The sequence below is a fragment of the Phyllostomus discolor genome, chromosome 4 (assembly GCF_004126475.2).
Source record: "Phyllostomus discolor isolate MPI-MPIP mPhyDis1 chromosome 4, mPhyDis1.pri.v3, whole genome shotgun sequence".
Lineage (NCBI taxonomy): Eukaryota > Metazoa > Chordata > Mammalia > Chiroptera > Phyllostomidae > Phyllostomus > Phyllostomus discolor.
In genome coordinates this window covers 103504003-103527263 of record NC_040906.2, presented here as the reverse complement: position 1 = coordinate 103527263, position 23261 = coordinate 103504003, and the positions used below count along the sequence as shown (strand labels likewise).

The 23261-nt window shown below is 46.3% G+C and overlaps 1 protein-coding gene across 5 annotated transcripts; it reads left to right on the top strand.

The window, feature by feature from the left end:
• Positions 1-22015, top strand: TRIM26 (tripartite motif containing 26). Of its 5 annotated transcripts, none has more exons than XM_036023732.1 (9): positions 1-402; positions 3876-3944; positions 11798-12279; positions 12454-12549; positions 13761-13991; positions 18715-18737; positions 19180-19295; positions 19480-19512; positions 20006-22015. In XM_036023732.1, the coding sequence occupies exons 3-9, from the start codon at positions 11842-11844 to the stop codon at positions 20683-20685; spliced, it is 1617 nt and encodes a 538-aa protein (XP_035879625.1). In that variant the 5' UTR covers positions 1-402; positions 3876-3944; positions 11798-11841; the 3' UTR covers positions 20686-22015. The 5 variants fall into 5 exon arrangements, with proteins under 5 accessions (XP_035879625.1, XP_035879627.1, XP_028364449.1 ...); XM_036023734.1 differs by having other exon boundaries at positions 11791-12279; XM_028508648.2 differs by lacking the exon at positions 3876-3944 and having other exon boundaries at positions 11791-12279.
• The last annotated feature ends 1246 nt before the right edge of the window (positions 22016-23261 follow it).

The following is a 23261-nucleotide window of genomic DNA, read 5'->3' as shown; positions in this document are numbered from 1 at the left end:
GAAGTGCAGAGTGGTGGCCGGAGGGAAGGAGACTCTGGTATCCCAGAGCCCCACAAAGGGGCTCATTAAGCCTCAGAACTTGACTTTTCTACCTGGTAACATTGCGGCTCGCTCTGGAACTCCGGCTGTGAGAAAGTCTGAATTTCAGTTTCCTTTTCTTGAACTTGCTGTCCCACCCCCGCAGTGGCCGGGAGACTTGCTGAGTGATCAGTAACGTAGAAGAGTCTGAGGCTCCCATTGGCAGCGGGGTTCAGCAGGGGCCAATCCGGTCAGGCAGAAGGCTCGGTGGAAGGCTCGGAAGAACTGGAAGGTTACCGGGAGGGTACTCTCACAACCCGGGTCTAATCACCGTGGGAGACTAGCGAGGCCAGTCTCGGGCTTGTGGTGAGGAGCTCTGCACCGGTGAGTAGGGGTGTAGGATGAGAAATGCAACAAAGCAGCCGTTACTTGCGCGTCCTGGTCTGGGAGGCTCGGGAGAGGGTGAGGTCCACCCCGTCCTCCCGGCCTAACCTGCCTGAGTGTCTTCCTTGTTGTTCCGTGCCTGACGCAGACTCCGTGTAGCCAGAGCCAGAAGAAAGTGGGGCCCGATGGCGCTCTGGTTGCTTGGAGCCAAGCCGATCGTCTGTCCCTCACCATGACCAAAGTCATGTTTTCTTTTATTCCCCACCCCCCCACCCCGTTTTTGGTCTGAATAAACTGGCTTAGTCATGTGTACTTGGAGCTAGGTATCTCCTCCCTCTTTCAGCTTATTAGCACATTAGTATTTTTCCTGACGTTTTTCTTCCCAATTTTGGAGTAGATGGGCCTCAAACACTTCCAGATTCTCAGTACATTTCAGTTTTGATGCCACAATGATTTGTGTTTCTTCAGATGATGGTAGGACAGTCAGTCCTTCATACATGCAACAAATATCAGTGTCAGGGCCCCTGTGGGAGCCTCCTGTTTAACTGTTAGCCAAAGTCATAATCCCTGGAATGTATTTCCCCAAATTTAATCAGTTTTTTAAAAAGTAGAATTCATTTTTTAGAACAGTCATAGATTTACAGAAAAATTGTAAGGTGAGTACAGAGTCCCCATATACCTGAAATCTTTCTCCCTTTTATTAACATCTTACATTGTAGTAGGGCACATTTGTTACAATTAATGAACCAATATTGGTACATTATTATTGACCAAAGTTCATAATATTCAAGTTTCCTTAGTTTTTACCTAGGTACTGTTTCTATTCCAGAATCCCATCTAGGACACCATATCACATTTAATTCCCACATCTCCTTATGCTCGTCTTGGCTGTGGCAGTTTCACAGCCTTTCCTTGTTTTTGATGACCTTGACAGTTTTGAGGAACACTGGTCATGTATATTGTCTCATGCTCCTCTACTGGAATTTGTCTGTTTTTCTCCTAAGACTGGTCTTATGGGTTATTGGCATCCTAGAGCTAATAGGTACTTTGTCATTTTCATCACATTTTATCAAAGGTACATATTATCAGCATAATTTATGATTTGATGATGATCTTGACTACTTGGCTGAAATACTGATTGTTGGGTTTCTTGGTAAAGTTATTCCTTTCTCTCCACCCTCCCCCACCCCCATATTATACTCTTTGGAAAATAGTTTAACCATGCCCAATAGTCCAACAGCCCATACCTAAGGCATAGGAAGTATATTTCCCCTCCTTAAGGACGTGTATGGTCATATTATTATTTGACATTCTTTTGCATTGGAAATTTGTCTCTATCTTCTGCCTTACTAACTTATTCAAGGAAGGACCTCAGAGATGAGGGGGCATATCTGATTCAGGTGTTCAGTATGAGCTGGGACTGAAAAAAGAACATGTACAAGGTCAAGGGGTGGGGATTGAGGGCTGTGAGGAAGCGGCTGTGTTCCTGGTTCACTGTATCTAGCAAGGGTGAGGCAGGGTTGTAGGCTGGATGGTTAACTGGGGGAGCCAGATGATAAGGAGCTTGTGTGCCCTGCTGTGCAGCTTTGAGCTCATTCAGGAGTTTTGAAGCACTGGAACAATGCAGTGAGACCTCTGTGTTACCTAATCCTGGCAGCACATTTCACCAAATCTAAGATGCCATCAATTATTTAATATCTTGCCAAACTATGACATGCCATTGATCACACTGATTTCAGAGATACCTAATGTAATGACATGGATATTAAATTTGATGAAAAATGGCAACTCCATGGCTGATGGCTTAGATCAGTGGTGTCAAATTCATTTTCACCAGGGGCCACATCTGTCTCATGGTTGCCTTCAAAGGGCTGAAGTAATTTTAGGATTGTATAAATGTAATTACTCCTTAACTGTTAAGGAGTTGAAATTACATTTGGTCCTTTGAAATCAACTGAGAGGCTGTTGTGGCCCCCGGTGAAAATGAGTTTGATACCCCTGGCTTCATGGAGTGAATGGTTAGACTAGTTTCCACCTCACCTATGCGGAGTTCACCGACTCCATTTATGATCTTGAGAAAACAAATTTGATAAACTGGCTTTTTTTTTTTTTTTTTTTTTTTTTTTGCCTGATAGCCAAATTGCCAAACATCAGCACAATAAAACAGCACACCTGACCCAAAGATTTTGGCTATGTTTAGTGTGCTCTGGTTGCACTTAATAATAACACTGACTTTATGTTACACATTAAGTATGCTTATACACTTGTCAGACCTTTATTTCAGTTTGTCCTGTTGTGATAGAAAAACTCAGTCCAACACTTACTAACATTTACTAGTTTATTTAAAGATATGATAAAGATTCAGATGAACAGCCAGATGAAGGTTTATATAGGGCAAGGTCTAGGAGGGTCCCAAGTGTAGGAGCTTCTGTCCCTGTGAAGTTGGAGTGCATCACTTTCCCTCTGTGGATGTGTTCCCTGAAAGCTCCCTGAACCCTGTATGATGGGGAGTTTAAGGAGGCTTAAGGAGGCATGATCAATTATAACTTCATTTATAGCCTCTTTCTCCTCTGTTGAAATAGGGAGATGTGACTGAAAATTCTAAGCTTCTAATCATAGCTTGGTCTTTTTTTAAAAAAAATCCTCACCTGAGGACATGTTTTCCTGTTACTGTTTAGAGAGAATGGAAGAGAGAGAGGGAGAGAGAGAGAGAAACATCAGTGAGGGAGAAACATTGATCAGTTGTATCTTGTTATGTGCCGCCTAGGTATGTGCCCTGACTAGGAATTGAACCTGTGACCTTTTGGCTTATGGAGGATACCCAACTGAGCCCCACTGACCAGGGCTGGTTTGGTCTTTTGGGTGATCAGGCCCCATCCAGGAATCCACCCAGAGTTGCCTCAATAGAACAAAATCTGCTCTTAGTGCTCTTACCACCTAGGAAATGATAAGGGTTTCAGGAGCTCTGTGTCAGGAACAGAGGCAGAGGCCAATATATATTTTTCTATTATTTCACAGTTCTGAATGGCCTGGGTATTCCGTCTCACTCCCATATCTTCATGGTAATATTGTGACCCAGAAAGGTCAAGAAATCTAGTCCCAGGCCGAATAGCAGAGTTGTGGAGGGTAGGTGAAACTCCAGATTTTAGTCCTAACCCAGAACTCTTCACTTTAGGGTTTAGTTAGAATGACAGCTGGGGTGGGAAAAGATTCTACCTGTGCTTCCTTATTCAGAATTTCTATGAGCTGTGGGCAGGGCACATGGTGGCTGAGAGCATTTGGGAATCTGTCAAAGCCTGGCAGGTGGTAGTCTTCAGGTGAGTGACAGAGACAGAACTGCCGATTGGTATCTGCCTTTTTATAGGACTGTTGTGTAGGTAAATAGGCTCATTTTTCTGCACAAGTTCTTTGTATATTCCAGCTTAGTAACCTTCAATAAGTTTCTCAGGATTCTTATTTCTTTTTGTTTTCAGATGACAGATATACCAAGCTGGCTATGCAAAGAGGACATTTATTAGTTCATGTGACAGAAAAGTTCAATGGTAGGGTAGCTTCAGGCACAGCTTAATACATGATGGACCTGGTATCTTTCACTTCACCTCTGGGTTGGCTTCATTTTCAAACAGGCTAACCCTCTGGTTAATAAAATTTTTCTAGCAGCTGCTAACCATATGACATCAGCTCTTGTAAGTTCTTGAGAAAGCACAAGAATCTTTTTTCCCCCCTGTATCTCAACTAGGTCCCCTTGTGACTGGCTGTAATGAGTCATGTTCTCATCCCTGAAGCAAGCACTGTAGCCAGGGGGGGCTTAAGACTAATTCTCTTGCTCCACTCTTGAACTGAGGAAGAGCTTTGCCTGCAGCATATGATCCCCAGAAAGGGGATTGGAAGAATGGAAGCTGGCTGGACCCCTCTTCTCAAAAGATAAACATTTACAGCACTTCCTAGTTGGATCGAGCAGCATCAGCTTATAGGATTCCATTGCCTATTACTGGGCCTTTCTTATGTGATTTCTTTCTCTTTCCTTTCTTTTTTTTAAGTGTTTATATGTACACATATCCACAGTGGGATTCTATTTCCCATTGCACTAGTTTGGCAGAAACATGAAAGATGATAATACCAGATATGGGTGTGGCTGTGGAGCAGTGTGAGTGCTCCTTGCCTGCTGGTGGGAATGTGCACTGGTACGGACAGTTTGGAAATAGCTCAGCCTGAGCTAGTCAAGGCTGCATACACTTGCCTGTGTGTACTAGGCAGAAACGAGCAGTGTTTGTAGTTGTTCCAAACTGGAAGCAACCTAGATGGCCACCAGAAATAGATTATGCCAGAAGTAGAATTCTGTAGTCAAAGCAATGAAAATGAACAAAAGCAGCTCACAAAGGTTTGTGACTAAACCTCACAAACGTGATGTTGTCAGTCCCCCTTCAAAGTGCAATATTTTTTTGTTAAGATTTTATTTTATTTATTTTTAGAGAGAGGGGAAGAGAGGGAGAAAGACAGGGAGAGAACCATTGATGCACAAGAGAAACGTGATCAGTTGCCTTTCCCACCCCCAACCAGGGACCTGGCCTTGGAACCCAGGCCTGTGCCTTGAAATTGAACTGATGACCTTATGGTCTATGGGACGATGCCCAACCCACTGAGCCACACCAGTCAGGGCCCAAATTGCACTATGATTCCATTTTGAAGCTTAAAATGAGGAAAGTGAACTCTGCATATATAGGTATAAAACTAAGGGACAGGGAAGAGTCATTATCACACTACTCTAGTATATACTGCAGCAGCCATTTCCTCCTCCCCTGCTTTCTTTCTGTTTCTGGAGCCAAAACTTGGGTTCCATCACTGGTGGTGACTGTTCTTGCTGCTGTGGGGAGTATGAAGAAATCACCTCTCTAGTTGGTTACCACCTTGCCAGAGAGAAAGAACATGTGGCTAAGAGTATTTGCACAGGTTCTCAGACACTAGGGAACCATTTTGTGGGCCTTGGTCCTCTGTTCCTGGGCTTCACCCACTTTCTCCACATCCCTAGCCCATTTCCTCTTGGCAGCAATGCACTAGATTCGGGGTGAGGCAGTTACAGTCTGTGGTTTGGGAAAAGCTGGCATTAAATAAGTTAAGATGATGCAGAGAAGTACACTGTGCTGTGTGTGGTGCTCTCTGGCTGTAAAGGAAAGACTTGTCAGAGGAGGTAGCTTTCAGCTGAGGCTTGAAGCTGGAAAAGGAGTTTGCTAAGCAGGAAAGGAACAGTGTTCTCTGCAGAGGTTATAGCATTTGTGAAGGGCTCAGGAAGGAAAGAGTGTGGTGCATTTTGAGGCTTGGAGTTGGGTTTGGTTTTCCCGTTAGGTGGAGTTTGACGTGGGAAGTGGCAGAAAATGTGCTTGGGACAAAAGCTGGGCCTCGAGGATCTGGGGCCTCACAAGACTTGGGAAGGAGATTTAACTGTATCCTTGGAGTCTTGGCATGCCATTGAGGGATTTTAAGCAGGGTGGTTACCTGAGTATACTTGCATTTTAATATATGGAAGGGTCTGTTTGAAGGACCAAAGAAAGGCACTAAGCACTGGAGAGAGGAGGTTTAAGTAGATTGGAGACCCTTGAAGGTGGCATAATCCCCACAGTTAGCTCTGGTTTCAGCTTCTGAAGAAAAATTTACTTAATTATGTCCCTAAATTTAAGCTCTGGGAGGACAGGGACTTTTCCATATTTGTTCCCTGCTATATTTTCAGTGCCTGGTACATAGTCGGCACCCAATACATACCTAGTAACCTGTTGGGTGAGTTATGCCACCCTTCTACATCAGACCCTCAGTGGCATTTTAAAGCCATGTCCCATCCACTTCACCTTTCCTGGTGACTGCTGCCTCCATGCACCTCTTTGAGCCCGGTGGGGATTGCCATTGGCAAAAGAATGTCTCAGCCTGCTCTATGCTTCAGAGCACCATTGGTGCTCGGCCCTGTGGAGAAGAGTAACCAACCACATGTGATCTCAGCAATGCACTGTCCACAAAACTGGCAGCTCCTTAGATGGCCTCATGCCCAGCCCACAGCCACAGCCATGGTTTAAAGTCTGGGGAGTCCAGGCCTTTAGTGTCATCAGGAGGGGTATGCCCCGCTCCCACAGTGTCCAGATCCAGATCACTTTCTGGTTGTTTTGAATTCTGTCCTCTGCAGGTTTGTTAGATGCATTTCACAGAAGTTCACATTTAGGGGAATTTGTTTAGATTAAGAAATGGAGCTTAACTGGGGTTCTGAGAGCCCTCTAAATGGGGTTTCTATGGGCATAGAGCTCTCAGCCAAGTGCTTTGGGATTACAAGGAAGAAGGGGCTCTTGTTTGGAACCGCAGAATAGGCTTGAGAAGCACCCTGGAGGCTGGGATGCAAACACAGGCCTTTCACTCAATTCTGTGTGCCTTGGAGTCCGTGTCTGGGATTTAGTGTTTTCTAGGGTTCCTTTCTGTGGTGTGTCCAAGGCATCAGAAGGCAGGGAGGAAGGTGTGAGATGGCAGAGGCCACAGACAATTGAGGAAGAGTGTAGCAACTGCTAGGGCAGAAGTTGGCAGCTGTTAAGAAGTAAGCAACCAGAGTTCTGATTCTTTCCTTCTGGAATTTGCCCTGCCGGTGGTGGAGTGTGAAGTGCAGTTGTCTGCCTGCAGGTGTGGGTGTTCCTGGCCATGTCTCCCTCTGCTTGTTTGCAGTTCACAGTGGTTCTCACAGCCGCAAATTATGCATGGCACCCACATCCTGAAATATGCTATGGGAAATTACAGTGTCCCCTCAGCCATTCTTTTGACATATGCCCAGGAAGTATTTATGAGATCCAGGGCTCCAGAGGAGAGGGGAACTCAGAAGGGTAGCGGGTCTCCAGTTCTGCCTGGTTGTGCCTAGTCACCAGCTTCTGGTTTATTGAAGAGAATGAAAGACCTGCTGCCCTGAAGCCAGGAGTTTCAGAATTCTCAATTGGGTAAAAGGAGTGGGATGGACCGCATCCTTTCTGAGGCTGTTTTCCAGCTCTGGCTTTCTGTACTTTCTGTCTACCCAAGAGCCAGGAGTGGAGGGAATCATAGTTTTACCCCTTATTGTGGAAACTCATTGAGATAATCAAAATATATTGAAGGCATAAATGTTGGGGCACAATCACTGGGGAGTGTGGTAAGTTGGGGAAGTTTTTGTAGAGGGTCAGTTTTACATTGGACTTGAAAGGACTGGGTATGGGGTGGTGAACCTCTCTTCTGATCTGCTGTGTCTGCTGCACTGTAGTCCTGTTTCCTGTCATTTAAGACAAAGCGCTTAGGTCAGTGTCAGCAGTAACATGTACCCTTTTACTGTTGTCAGTACTCTGCAGCTTACAGAGCCCTTCCATATAGGTGACATCCAAGCTTCCTGACACCGGAGCCGCTGTTAGACTCCTTTGACAGTTCACCTGGGTAAGGAACAGAGTCCTGGGCCAAGGCATCAGCACCAGACACGGCTTCCTAGCCATTTGCTCTTGGGCAAATTGCTTATCCCACTGATCCTCAGCTTCCTTAGAAGAGCATCCTAAGCACTAAATAACATAAGAGGTATAAATGGCAATAAGGTGGGTCCTAAATAAATGCTGTCTTGAAGAAGCTGTTAGTCACCTGGTTTTTGGGTTGTGGAGCCTAAACTTGAACCTGGATTGCCCACCCAGAGATTGACACCTAAGTCTAATATATTTTCAGCAATGTGTTGAGTCATCTTCACTGTATGCTATAACATGTTCAAGGTGGAATCTGTATAACCCAGTGATGGACTTGAGCGTAAAAATGGTAACACATTTCATTCATCTTCTTTGTCTGTTATTGAAGACTCTTAGATCGTGCTGTACAGGTAGCTTTGTCTTTAGTTCTTCCGAATCCATTCATGGCTTCACACATATGCCTTGAGCTTTTACAAGTTGTCAAGTACCACGGTCTCTCTATTAGTGATTTTCAACATCTTTAGTAGTTACAGACCCTTGATAGAAAACTGTAGCCCCCCAAACCTTTTTCTAACTTGTTTTTTTGTCGAACAATATAGAAGTTATAGGCATGCAGCCCTAAGTACTGCAGCATGCATTGCCTAAACATGCACATTCTCACAGTCTCAATAAATACCATTTTAATTATTTATGTATTGGGTTTTCTTAAATTTACTTTTTTAAACATAGCATGAGGAAAGTGTTAAAACTGGTGTAATAGCTCAATTGAATAAATATTCCAGATTTTGGGGAAGGATGAAGAGGGACATATTCAGGCCCTTTCACCAGAATCTCCCCAACTTGATCATAGCAGGTTAATGAGGTGCTTTGTGGATGTGGTTAGTCAATGACACCACCCTGACGGATCTTTCTTCCTTCACCAAGTCCCATTGAGTTATCTGGTCCCATTGGCTGATGAAGAACCATTGGACGAGGAGCAATGATATCATCAGGGTGATGTTCTTCAAGTGATTGACCAGCCTATCAGCTTGTGGAGTTGCCATTTTAAATATAAACAATAACTTTATAATATGATGTCATACCTAGACCTTTTTCAAATTTCCTTAATTGTTCAAAAACTACTTTTATAGCTTGTTTTAAAAAAAGAGCCAATCAAAGTTTTTGCATCCGGCTATTACATTTCTTTAGTCTTTCTAAATCAATAAAAGTCCTTTGTTATTTTTTATGACACTGACTTTTTTTAGATTTTATTTATTTATTTTTAGAGAGGAAAGGGAGGGAGAAAGAGAGAGAGAGAGAAACATTAATGTGCAGTTGCTGGGGGCCATGGCCTGCAACCCAGGCATGTGCCCTGACTGGGAATCAAACCTGTGACACTTTTGTTCGCAGCCCACACTAAATCCACTGAGCTACACCAGCCAGGCAACATTGACTTTTTAAAAGACCAGACCAGTTATCTTGTGGGATGTCCTGTCCTCTGCATTTATCTGATTGTTTCCTCATGGTGTGGTTTAGCTCATTCCTCTTTTCCTCATATTTTCTATAAACTGGAAGTTAGGTTTAAAGGCTTGACTTGATTCATTTAAGTCAAACATTTGTGGCAGGACTACTTCAAAGGTGATGTGTAATTCATATGGTTCCATGTTGGGAAGCATATGCCAGGTCGTCCCTCTGTCAGCAATGCTGGGTTTGATTGCTGGTTAAGGCGATCATAGATCTTTCCCTTATCAAGATACATTAGAAAGTAACCCAAGGGGAGGAATTTGGTTCCATGGGACTTTCCTCAACACCTTTCACCACAGGTTTTAGTATTCATTGAAGATGCTTGTCTTATAATGAAATTGCAAAATGGTGTTTTACTAACCTATTGTCCCCCCTGCACTTATTTGCCAGTGTTCTTCTATAATCCCTACACAATTTTATTTTTCGATTACATGTGCAATCATACAGTTTCAGGTGTTTAAAGATGTATCAGAGCCCAGCATGGCTCTTGGGTTTAGAATTCCTGCTCTAAAAGAGGAAAGCACCTGACTGACATGTCAGGTTTGTGTGGACGGGAGCTGTAGATGAGCTCTTCATAGTCCTTTTGTCCCTCTGGGTAGTTGCAGGAGAATGAAATTTCCCAGCCCCCAATGATAGCTCAAGCCATCCCCAACAACAGAGGAAACAATTTAAGCTTTTAACCTTCTAAGCCCTCAACAAAGTTACTTGGTGATGGGCTCCAAAGCCTGAGGAGTCCCTTCTTTCCAGCCCTTTCCATCTGTTACAGCTCATTCCCTCAACAGGCAAACCAGAGCGCTGGACCAGGCAATTCCTCAGATTTTTACTAGCCTTAGTATTCTTCTAAATATTTTATTACCTCATTTGCCAGTTAAATTACTCAGTCCCTGACCCGTTCACTTGAACTTTGTTTTCCACACTCATTACATCTTAAAAGTCACACTTCTCTAACTCCATCAGAGTATCCAGTGGAGTTTATTACTGGCAGTATGATAGTCTCTTACATTGGTGCAGTACTTTTACTTTATAATGCATTTTTAAAATATATTACTTTATTAGATCCTCAAGAATAGACAATATTTCTGTGTTGTTTTTGCTTTGGGTCTTAGAGCTTGGGGTCATTTTAGCTTATTCTTGTCACTATGGTGAAAGACCATGAAGGCCACTGAGCTCTGTTGCAATGGACATTCACTGGACACTATCCTTAATAGCATTGACTTCCTGTGGCTCCAGGTGCTCCATTCTAGCCTTAAAGTAGCCCATGTGCCCTGCTGTGTTGCCCATTTCCCTGACGACTACTCCAGTTGCCTTCAGGGTCCACAGCAGAGCAAATTCTCCATCCTGACCTTTGAGGAGTGTGTGTGTCACTATGGCTGGCTTTCCTTGCTTCCTTTCTTGCTGCCACTGTACATCTCTACTCTGCATCTGGTGCTTTGAACACTCCTGGGTTTGCGAACCATGTGTTCTGGGTTCTTTCCTAGATTTCTTTCTGTGTACTGTGCTTATGCATAGTACTTTCAACATAATTCTTTCACTCAACCCACTTAGAAAACCTTGAAGGTAAGTATCACTTCCCCATTTTGTGGAAGGATAAACTAAGGCTCAGAGTATTTAAAAGAGTTCTATTGTCACAAAGAATCAGGGCTAAGAGGCAGCTGCTGAGTCAGGAAGTGGGCCAGGGTGGCAAAGGTAGATGCATTCAAGTTCTTCCTGCTCATCTTCTGTGCTCCCTCTGGGGGTCAAGCCCTCATGAGCACATTATAGTCACAGCCAGCTGAGTGTTCCTGCACATTGGTTTCTTTGTAAGCCCAGCTGGAACAGTTCACCATTGTTGACAGCAGAGTGGCCAGGCCAGCTACATGGCCAGCTTGTGCTCTGCCAGCAGGCTGCCCTGGAGCCAGGAGTTGTCCTGGGGACTTGAACCAAACCCAAAGCACAGCACAGCCCAAGGAAACATTTATGAACTCATACTGTGGGTGCTTCTTGAGTTTTGGTAAAGAACCTCAATACTCTTAGTCTTTGAAACCTGGAGGATTAAACAGAAGGAGTTTCCTTACTGGGGACATGAATAGCTGTGCAGCCTGTGCCCTGCATAGCTGAGAGCTTTGTTCCATGGTGGACATTGTAAATGTGTGTATTTATTATCATCATCGGTACATCAGCTGATGGAAGGAAAAGGCCTTGAGGCAGGACTGCTTTCCCAACCCCACAGCCTGGGCTCAAGACAGCTCTCCCTGCCACTCTACCAAGCCACATACTCTGGGCCCCAGTTTCTCATCTATAAAATAAGGGGTTTGGACTATGTGGTCAGTAAGGTACTTTTACTCTGCTAATATGTGAGCCTTGTAAGAGCTGGTCAGTGTTTGCTGATTGCTGGGACAGGGCACCCTGTGTGAGTTTGCCACCTCTGCCCTCTTCTGTGCTTGTTCTTGACTCCATGTCTGGTCTCCAGAAAGGAGAAGCGACCACCAGTGAACAGAGACCCATCTGAGCTAAGGACACCATGGCCACATCAGCACCACTGCGGAGTCTGGAGGAGGAGGTGACTTGCTCCATCTGCCTTGATTACCTGCGGGACCCTGTGACCATCGACTGTGGCCATGTCTTCTGCCGCAGCTGCACCACTGACATCTGCCCTATCTCGGGGGGGCGGCCTGTCTGCCCCCTCTGCAAGAAGCCTTTTAAGAAGGAGAACATCCGCCCCGTGTGGCAGCTGGCCAGCCTGGTGGAGAACATCGAGCGGCTGAAAGTGGACAAAGGCAAGCAGCTAGGGAATGCAACCCAGGAGCAGCAGGATGTGAAGCTGTGTGAGCGGCACTGGGAGAAGCTGCACTATTTCTGTGAGGATGATAAGCAGCTGCTGTGTGTGCTATGCAGGGAGTCCCGGGAGCATCGGCCCCACAAAGCTATCCTGCTGGAGAAGGCTGCCCAGCCCCACAGGGTAAGTAAGCCCTCTTCAACCCCGGGAGGCTGTGCTTTGCACCCACCTGGAGGCCAGGCCAGGCCTGGCCAAGACCCTGCTAAAGGCTTCTAGCCGTTCAAGGACTCATCCTGAGTCCACTCTGTTGCCCCAGCTCAAAGCGTGCACCTGTCCCCACTGCTTGTCTTTCTATAGGAACAAATCCTGAACCACCTGGGCACTCTAAGGAGAGACAGAGACAGAATTCGCGGCTGTCAGGAGAAGGGAGAAGCTGACTTCCTGGCTGCGCTGGTAAGTGAGGCTGTTAAGGGGGATCCTGGAGACAATGGACTGGTGCAGCAGGACGTTTTGGGCTTGCAGAGATGCAGTGGGAGGCCTGTGTATGGCTCAGCCCTGTCAGCCTGAGCTCTATGGCTTTGGCCTGTGTCCTGGTCTGACAAATGAGTGGGTTGCCTAGGTGTCAGCTAAGGTCCCTTCCTCTCTGTAACTCACCTCAGCCGCAGGGCCAACTCTGTGAGGGAGAGTCAGGGTGAGGGGAACTAAGAATACCTGGCTCCATTTTTACTTTCAAAGAGGAGAAAGACATGATTCCTATGAGACTGGGTAGCCAGAGGGCTTAGAAGGAGGGCATTGATTCCAGGATAATAGCTGAGGGGGTGACTGAGGATGCTATCTGGGCCTGTACTCATGGCTGCCCATCTTTGGGAACAGACAGCACCTTGTGTGCTTCCATAGAAATGGTATCAGGATGGAAAACTGAAAAGCAGATTTCAGTTTTCTTTGGGAAGTGAACATTGCAGGGATGTTGGGACCAGGCCTGGCCTTGAACAATTGGGCCCTGGGAGAGGGAGAAAGTGAAGCAGGAGAGAGCTCAAGTTCAAGGAGTACCTCTAGTCCCTCAGTGTGTGTGGATGCAGCCTAACTTCAGTCAACCCGGACACCAGGGCCACTGACCAGGTCCCAGCCTGGACTTGGCAGTGAAATTAAAGAGGCAGGAAAGGTCATGGTCCCTGACCACAAATCTTGCACAGTCTCAGTAAGGGAGCAAGATATAGCCCTATGTGGCAGGGATGGTGCACACAGATGTTTTGTATGTAGTGGGGCACTGAAAAGATGAAAGTAAGCTTCCTACAAGAGGTGACATAAAGAGATTGGTGTTCAGGAGGGAAAAATATGTTAGCTCACAGTTCTTCAAAGAGCCCTGGAATATAGTGGTTTACCTAGAACAGATAATGTGCTGACCAGTCAGTGGAGTTAAGGTCACAGTCTTGCAGTGGCTGGTTGAACTGAATTGACTCATGGACTGTGTCTTCTTCAAGGAGGGCAGGTTGGCCCAGGAATGCTAGAAAGCACCCCTGCCTCCCAGCCTGAACACTATAGAATATGTGAGTGGGGGTAACTATAGGAGAAGAGCCAGCCTTGTGCACCACTAACACCAGGTCCTGGAGGGATTTCCTACCACAAGGCAGAGGCATCAGCTGTTTCCCACTTCCCACCTGCAGAAGCAGCTCCAGGAGCAGAGGCAGCACATCGTGGCTGAGTTTGAGCAGGGCCACCAGTTCCTGAAGGAGCGGGAGCAGCATCTGCTAGGCCAACTGGCGAGGCTGGAACAGGAACTCACAGAGGGCCGGGAGAAGCACAACAGCAGGGGTGTCTCGGAGCTTGCCCGGCTGGCAGGGCTCATCTCTGAGCTGGAGGGCAAGGTGCAGCAGCCAGCAGCAGAGCTCATGAAGGTGAGAGACCTTCCTAGGCAAGGAGCCCCTCCCTGCCACTCACCTGCAGGACCTCGAGAGAGTCACTTTCCTTGGGGGCCTCCGTTTCTCATCTGAAACATGGGGCTGATAATTCTGCTCCTCCCACTGGTATTCTGTTGGTTTCTCGAGCATAAAATGAGATGACTGGTATGGTGTCACTTTCAAAAGGGAAATTTTCTATAAAAGTTCAAAAATATTAAAATGGAAGGGAAGGTTATTATGATCTTCATTACTATCTTCTATCCTTATCACTATCATTATGAGCCTGTCGTCTAACAATTCACGTAGAAGTCTCTGGCAGAGACTTGTCCAGTGGAAGCTCTTGATGGCTCTGGAGATGCAGCTGTAGAGGTTGGGGGTGGCTAAGGGAGGGCTGATTGGCAGCTTCTCTTGGGAACCCATAGGGTCAGTCAGAATGGTGAGGTTGTCTCTGGGACTGTGGAATTACCCTCAGGGAAAGTGGGAAGCAGGTGAGTTGCCTGTGGAATGCTTCCTGATGGAGACAATTTTGATGCTGAGAATGGGAAAGTCTTGGACTGGAGAACAGGTCTCCAAATTGAAATGACCCCACAAGTCCATCCTCCCAGAGCCTCTTGGAAGAGTCTCACCATACTGAACAGGGCTCAGCAGTCTGCAGAGGTGGCTGCTTAGTTCCTGCTCTCCTCCACTTGTATGGTTGGGGTGCCTGGGCCGGTCAGTAGCATAAATGCTACCCCATCCAGTGGCACAGCAAGTCAGCAGCTGGTGGAGAGTTGGCAGAGCACATTCTCCAAGGTTCTGTGCCAGTCTAGACCTCACAGGTGACTTCCTCCTGCCTCTCCATCATTGTGTATTCAGACTTAGGAGTAGCAGGGATTTTAAAATGCTTGCAGTTCAGTCCCACACTGATGAAGTCACCGAGGGGCAGAGAGTGGAAGGGGTCTGTCCTAGGCCGTGGCACAGGTCAGGAGTCAAAGTTCCAGCCCTGTGTCCTCACTCCCAGGCCTCTGTATTCTTATTCTTCTTTTTTCTCATTTTATCTAGCATGTTTTTCTGGTTCTGTCTTTCCTGCAGATGTATTCTGTTCCTTCAAATCTCTCTCAGACTCTGACTGGGTCACTTGCTGCCCCTCCCCTTCCCCACCTCCTCTTCTCCTCCCTGTTCAGGGACAGGCATCCTTACTTTCCTCTGGCCACCGCTGGCAGATGTGCACTTGTGTGCGGAGCAGAGGGATGTGACGGGGTGCTGGTGGGCTGGCGTACAGTTGTGTGTGCCCTGAGGGGACCCTCTCGCCACCACTCCACCCAAAGGAGCTGCGTGGGCCAGTGGAGGCCCAGCCTTCGGTGCCTGCAAGACTACTCAGATTGAAGACTTCCCTGGGGTAGGTGTCAGAGAAGAGAGAGAGTTGGGTGTCTGCTTAAAACTAATATGTGAAATGTTGTACTGGTGGGTTTTATCTGTTTGTTTTGATTTTGCTGCAAGGGAACTGGACAGCTAACTCCTTAATTGTCATTAATATTTAATTTTTCCCAGAGATTATTTGAATGTCGATGGACAATAAGAATGAGATCCTATTGAGATAGGGACTCTGATCCAAAAGTCTAGTAGAGAAATACGTGTGAGTGGGAAGCAGCCGGACAAAATTATGTAAAATAGACTTTTTGACAAAGGGGATGGAAAAGGAAAGGAAGATCTCTGGACTGGGAGTTTTGTGAAGATGTTAAAGGGGATAGGCAGATAGGAGTGGCCAAAGAGACATTGACGTCCTCTCCAGTTCAGCTCTAGACAGACCTTGCAGGGTTGGGTGGCTGCTCACACCTCTGCCTTTCCCACTGTTGGTTGCCTCCTTGCCTGTGAAGAGCCCCTAAGTGCTCTCTGTTAGTGCCCAGGTGTTTGCTGACCCAAGAGTGCCATGTTTGTTCCCTGTTACACAACAGCCCCAGAAGCCTGGATAGAGGCCGGTGTGTAGCTGCAGGTTGCCTTGAATTCCCAAGGCTCCCCGGTCTGTGTCCTTTGGAAGAAGGGTTCCTGCTCTGGTCTCTGGGTCCCACTCTCTCTGGGTCACTCAACCCCTTTTTCCCTTAGCTCTCACTGCCCATTTATTTGCTCTTTTATACATGTATCTCTGCAGGCTGGTCGGCACACACTGTCTTACACTTGTCCCCCAGTCCTCAAGCTGGCTTGGACTTAACTTGTTTTGAGGAACAGGTCAGAAGAATTTGCCAGAAACTCAAATACTTCTGGGCAGTTTCTTTCTAGTAGGGGCAGGATGTAGTTCTGCAGCAAAGCCCATCTCTTCCTGAGACTTTTTTTCTGAAATAGTCATCAGCAGCCACAACTTGGTGATTCCATTTGATTCCCCAATCTCACCCTTACCCTGTTCCCCTTAACTCTCCTCTTTCTTCTTCCTGTAACCCTCAGGTATTTCTATAATATAATATATTTGTTTTGTTGACTGTTGGCTGACTGCTTCCCCTACTACAAGGTCAGCTCTAACAAGGGTAGAAGATTGTATTGGGTTGGCCAAAAAGTCTGTTAACTTTTCTTTTTGGAAAATAAAAGGTACATTTTTCATTATAATTAATAACTTTATTTATTTGGATATTTTGAGCATGTTGGCTATCTCCCGTGTGGTATAATGTGGATTGTTCTCAATTAATGTCTTAGTTTGATCACTATCAACTTCAACTGGTCTACCCAACTGTGGAGCATCATCCAATAAGAAATTTCCAGCATGAAACATTGTAAACCACTTTTGACATATTCAATCAGTCATAGCACTTTCTCCAAACACGGCACAAATCTTTTTTGTTTTAAAGATTTTCATTTATTTTTGGAGAGGGGAAGGGAGGGAGAAATAGGGAGAGAAACATCAATGCGTGGTTGCCTCTTGCATGACCCCCCTCCCCCCACTGGGGACCTGGCCCGCAACTCAGGCATGTGCCCTGACTGGGAATCGAACTGGCAACCCCTTAGTTCACAGGCCAGCACTCAATCCACTGAGCCACACCAGCCAGACTGAACAAATCTTTTTTATTTGCATTTTATTTGTGTCTTTGTTTTTCTTGAAATAATAAGGCATGATATGGAGAAAATGTTGTGTAGTTTCTTTCATCTTCAATATTAAAATGGCTACACAAAAATTCACCAATTGTGATTTTTTAATGCACACTCTTATGATAGCTGTCCCAGTACAATCTAACAAAATTGCTTCAAATGAAGTTAAAGACATCTAAGCACTACTAGAGCCATCTTACAGAGAAAATGAACTTTTTGGTCAACCCAATTATCTTTTTTTTCTTATCTGCTGTATTCTAGGCTTTTAGAGAATGCCTGGTATGTAGGAAGCAATTAATATTTGTAAATGAGTGAAAGGAAAACAAAGCTTGATATAGTGTTATGGAGTCTTTAGACTCAGAAGAGGGAAATAACCAGCATCTCACAAGAACCCCCTCTCCAGTCCACTGTGTCCCCATCACATACATGGTAGCACTGGCTGTGTCCAGTCAGTATGTCTCAAGAATACCTGGTTCTCCGTCTTTACTGCTGCTGCAGCTCCCAGGCCATTTTCATCTCTTACCTGGTCCACAGCAACAGCCTGCAGACTGGCCCCCATGTTCACATTGCCTCCCTCAACTGATGCTCTCAAGAGCAGCCAAGTGATTGATCACTCAGGATTTGGGCCAGCTGTTCAAGTACAATGACCCAAATAAAACAGGATCATTTGTCTTTCAGTAACAGTTCAGAGTTGGGGAGTCTGGAGCTGTCAGGGCAGCTGTCTATGAGGTCAGAAGAGAACCAGGGTACTTCTATCTGGTTTCACTAACTTCAGGGGATGTTGTCCTCAGCTGTGTAGTCAAAGTTGGGCTCACCACCACCATATCTAAAATTCAGCCAAGGAGCCCTGGCTGGTGTGGCTCCTTGGACTGAGTGCTGGCCTGTAAACGAAAGGGTTGCTGGTTTGGTTCCTAGTCAGGGCATGTGCCTGGGTTGCAGGCCAGGTGCCCAGTGTGGGGGGCACATGAGAGGCAACCACACTTTGATGTTTTCCTCTTTCTCCCTTCTCCTCTCTCTAGAAATAAATAAATAAAATCTTAAAAAAAAAAACCACCTTAAAAAAATTCAGCCAAGGAAAAAGATGAAGTAGGAAGCAATTTTCTTTTTTTTAAAGGACATTGCCCCCAAATTGTAGTCAATGCTTCCTTTTACAGCCCATTGGTTGGAGCTTAGTCTCATGACCAGACCTAGTTACAAGTGAATCTGGGAAATGTAGTTTTTTCCTGAGTTTTATTATTAAAAGGAAGAAGGGGAGAATGGATGCTGGAAGTCACAGCCACACGAAAGCCTCCCTTTGGTGCTTTACTGCTACATAATGAATGAAGTTTAAAGCCTCTGCTATGCCTGTTCAGCACTGCATGACCTGGCCCTGCCTCCTTTGCCAAGCCCTTTTCCACCTTCTCATTCTTCACTTGGCCAGCACTTTTCTCCTTCAACTCTAAGCACAAATGTCATCACGGAGAAGTTGGCCCTATCATCTCTGCCCTGTACTCTCCCACCCAGTTGCTCTGTCATATTTTTGTTGTTGTTGTTACTGTTTTATCCAAAACTGTCACTAGAACATCAGCTGCATAAGGAAGGGACAGTTTCCCTGACTCTGATACAGTGTTGCTGCAGGTGAATGAAGTCTGATTCACATTGATCCTTGTGCTTTCTTCCCTTCCAGGACACCAGAGACTTCTTGAACAGGTAAAAGATCTTCCTCTCTGGACTGTGACACACTCATTCTCCTGTGTCTGTGTCCTTTCCATTTTCCTTGACCGTGATGCATTTTAATTACTGGGGAGAGATGGTGCCAAAGGTGCACTCAGACCATGGTTCCTCCTGGGAAACAAGAACCCAGTCTTGAACTGGAGATTCGCTGTCCAATGAAGCAAATTCTTTGTGGGGTTCTAACTCCTCGGCCTGCTCTCCTTATCTGAGGTGGGACAGGTGGCGAGGGCAGAAAGGTGGCTCAGTAAACTAAAGTGTGCTGGAGGTGAGTCTGCTGATGGTTGTAGTTCACTTAGTGTCTTTGGACCCATCTCTGTCTGATGGGGGGGCAACATGCTCTTCCCTCTCCCTTTTGTATTTGTCATGAAGATTGAGAGAAATGCAAGAGGAGCTAAGGTTATGTCTGCCATCTTCTCAGATATCCACGGAAGAAGTTCTGGCTTGGGAAACCCATTGCTCGAGTGGTTAAAAAAAGGACAGGAGAATTCTCAGACAAACTCCTGTGTCTGCAGCGAGGCCTGAGAGAATTCCAGGGTAAGGGTTGGGGAAAGCCTTGGGGTGGGGGCCAAGAATGGGACTGGCACTCTGAGGAAGGGTCCTCGTTTCCTTACTGTCCCATTCTCCTCCCTCAGTCCTCTGAGAGCCTCTGTTTATGTGAGAAATTAGCCTGTACATTTGCTGGGCTTGAGGGTCATTGCTCTCCTTTTTTTCTTCCCAGGGAAGCTGCTGAGAGACTTAGAATATAGAACAGGTGAGTATCTAAAAGGTTGTTTCTGGATTTACCTCAAATAAAGAATAGTCTTTCCACAGAGATTGTGACTGTCCCCTGATGTCCCAAGGAGTCTCTTCTCTTATGCCACAAGGAGAATTTTCCAGCTGCTAACCTCAAAGTCCCCCTTGCATTTTCTGACCAACTCTTCAAGCTGCAGGAGAGGCCGCCACATAATAGTCTGGCCCTTCTCACCCTGTGTTTGGTTATTCTTGCCTCACAGGTCCTGCAACCAGTCCCTTCATGGTAACTTAGTTTCTTCTTATCTGCCTGATCACATGCCTCCTGAGGCCAGTCCCTCTTGGCCTTGTTATCAGGTTGTACCTTGCATGCTCTGAAGGGCCCTGTGGAAGTGGACTAAGATGTGAATGGCCCCCTGGGATTGTGTGGTGTGGCAGCCCTGCCATGGACCCTGTGGAGACTGGTGGCCCCTTCCAGCACACTAGTGACACTGTTACCTTTTTTCTTCCCACAGTGAGTGTGACCCTGGACCCAAAGTCGGCCAGTGGGTACCTGCAGCTGTCAGAGGACTGGAAGTGTGTGACCTACAATGATGGCCTGTACCAGAGTGCTTACCTGCACCCCCAGCAGTTTGACTGTGAGCCAGCGGTGCTGGGCAGTAAGGGCTTCACCTGGGGCAAGGTCTACTGGGAAGTGGAAGTGGAGAGGGAGAGGTGTTCAGAGGATGAAACGGACAGGGATGAGGAGGATGATTGGGAAGAGGAGGAAGAGGAAGAGGAGCCTGTCTATGGGGATGGATATAATGATTCGGAAACAGATGAGGATGAGGAGTCCTCCTTGGGGGATGAAGAGGAAGAAGAGGAGGAGGAAGTTCTGGAAAGCTGCATGGTGGGTGTGGCTAGAGACTCAATGAAGAAGAAGGGAGAGCTCTCCCTGCAGCCAGAGGATGGGGTGTGGGCCCTGCGCCTCTCCCCTGGGGGTATCTGGGCCAACACCAACCCTGAGGCTGAGCTCTTCCTGGCAGTGCAGCCCCGGAGAGTGGGCATTGCCCTGGATTATGAAGGGGGCACCGTGACTTTCACCAATGCAGAGTCGCAAGAACTCATCTACACCTTTACTACCACATTCACCCAGCGCCTGGTCCCCTTCCTGTGGCTCAAGTGGCCTGGAACACGCCTCCTGTTGAGACCCTGAGCACCCTGCCTGATGCCTCTCTCTGGCCCCCATTGCTTTTGGAATTCCAGGACTGAACGGAGTAGGGGGTGCCTGAATCAAGGGAGAGAAGGCACCCCAAGTCCTCTTCTGGTCCCCTCCCAATGAGCGTGGTCCCTGAGACCTCACTCAGTGCTGCTGCTCCACCCACATTGCCTTGGCCTGCTCTTCTAGGAGTCCTGTGCAAACTTCCATTCCTGAAGTCCACATGGGCTCCTCCCTTCCTCCTGCCCACTGCCTTTGACCCAGCCCTGCATTCTCTTTGTTGAGTACAGGCCAGGCGGCATTTTCTTGCCCAGTGTAGCGTCCCATGTCAGATGTCCTTGGAAAAAATTAGTGGACTGTTCCACCCTAGCCATTTTGCTGTCCCCAAATCCATAGCTTCCCTCTCACACAAATCCACTTTGCTGCCATCCCTGGTACTTAACACAGAGCTGCCCCAGCTCAATGAAATATGTATGAATAGGCTGATATGAATAGGTTGAAAATGAACCAAATGAAAACCTAGTGAGGCTTCCCTGGCACTTGAGTGACTCACCTAGAGTCCAATGGAAGTCGTCTTCTAGTGGTCCAAAGCAGAGGCTATGCTCTTCTGAGATTAGGACTATGTGAAGTTCCAGGTCTGAGAAGGTGAGGCTCCTTGCAGCAGTCTGTGGTCTTGAGAATGTTCTAAAAATCTGTGGCTTTGGATGACAGTTATAATCAGTCCTTGTGAGGGGAGTTTTTTTTTAAAGAATCCAGAATATCTGGTTCTTTTCAGTCCATCTAAAAACATCAGGGCAGATACCCAGTCAAGCAAAGCCTCTCCTGCTTTGGAAGCTCTGATAATTTTCTCCAGTAGGGTCTCCAGACACTGGCCCTATCATTTTCCTAGGAGAAGGTCGGGGGAGGGCAAGACAGGCTGTGGGAGAGGAAAGGAAGGCAGCAAGAGTCCACGAGCCTGCCAGGTCATCATGTCAAGAGAATTAAAGTAAATCTGCCTACAGAACCAGCCCAAATACCAGCCTCTGTCCAGCCCCTAGTGTCCACAGGTTAACACACTTCCCTGCTCCTGCCAGACCACCTTGTAGCCACATCCCTGCTCTGCCTAAGGGACTGCTTCCAGCTGCCGTGGATCATCACACTGCTCCCATAGCCAGCATGCTGTGTATGTTACATGCTACCCAAGTCACGAACATCTGACTTCTGTCTCTAGTACTGTAAGCTCCTTGAGAGTGGGTACCATATGTGGTATTTCTCTGGTGTTCTCCATGGCACTTAGTGCATTTCTGGGTGCAGAACAGGTGCTCAATAAAATCTTGTTGACAGCCTAGATTTATGTGTATTTTATTATGACTCAGTTATCTCCAGGCCCTCTCGGTCTGTGATTACAATGGCTCCACTGACAGCAGTAGCCCAGGGCTTTTCTTCTGGGTCCTTCAGAACTCTCTGACTTTGCTTTCTGTCCTTCATACATGCTGCCATGGTTGAAAAACCCCCAAAAGCCCCATGTGGGACTTAGGCCAGCCAACGCCAAGGTCTGGCATTTTTCTGTGATGGGGCTCTGGTGGAAAGGTGCTATCTACCATAGCATTCCCCAAATCCTTTTTTGGAAAAGAAGCAGTACCCCAAAGGAAATATAGCCTAGAAATTCAATCTGTCTCCTGACACCACTGTCTGACCTTTTCTTGTTGGTTCTAATTTTTTTTGTTTTGTTGCCCCGTTAAAGATAAAAAAAGGGGTTACACAACATACGTACCTCTGAGATTCACTGCACGAGCAGCACACTTCTTCCCTGGACTCTCATTTATGATTCATTCATGTTTCACCTTCTTATTGTTTCTTTTCTAAATACATGTATGTAGAATATGTGTTAGTTATTAGAAATAACTAATATGCATTATCAATTATAATGCCCATTAATCCACATTTGAATACTGATAGATAGTAATCACTAGCACATTTTTTTATTGTTCAGTTACAGTTATCCCCATTTTTGAACCACAGTTCTCCACCACCGTACCCACCCCCACCACCTCCCACATTCAATCCTTTCCCCCATTATCAATGTCCATGGGACTTGTATACACATTCCTTGACTTGACCCTGTCCCTTCTTTCTCCCATTATCCCCCTCACCTGTGCCCTCTGGTCACTGTCTGGTTGTTCTTTATTTCCATGTCTCTGGTTATATTTTGCTCCCTTGTTTGTTTTGTTGATTAGGTTCCATTTATAGGTGAGATCATATGGTATTTGTCTTTCACTGCCTGACTTATTTCACTTAGCATAATGCTCTCCAGTTCCATCTATGCTGTCTTGAAGGGTAAGAGCTTCTTTCTTTCTGCTGCATAGTATTCCATTGTATAGTTTTTTGATCCGCTGATTTACTGATGGGCACTTAGGCTGTTTCCAGCACTTGGCTATTGTAAATAATGCTGCTGTGAACATGGGGGTGCATAGGTTCTTTTGGATTGGTGTTTCAGTATTCTTAGGATATAATTACAGCAGTGGAATTGCCAGACCAAAAAGCAGTTCCATTTTTAGTTTTCTGAGGAAATTTCATACTGTTTTCCACAGTGG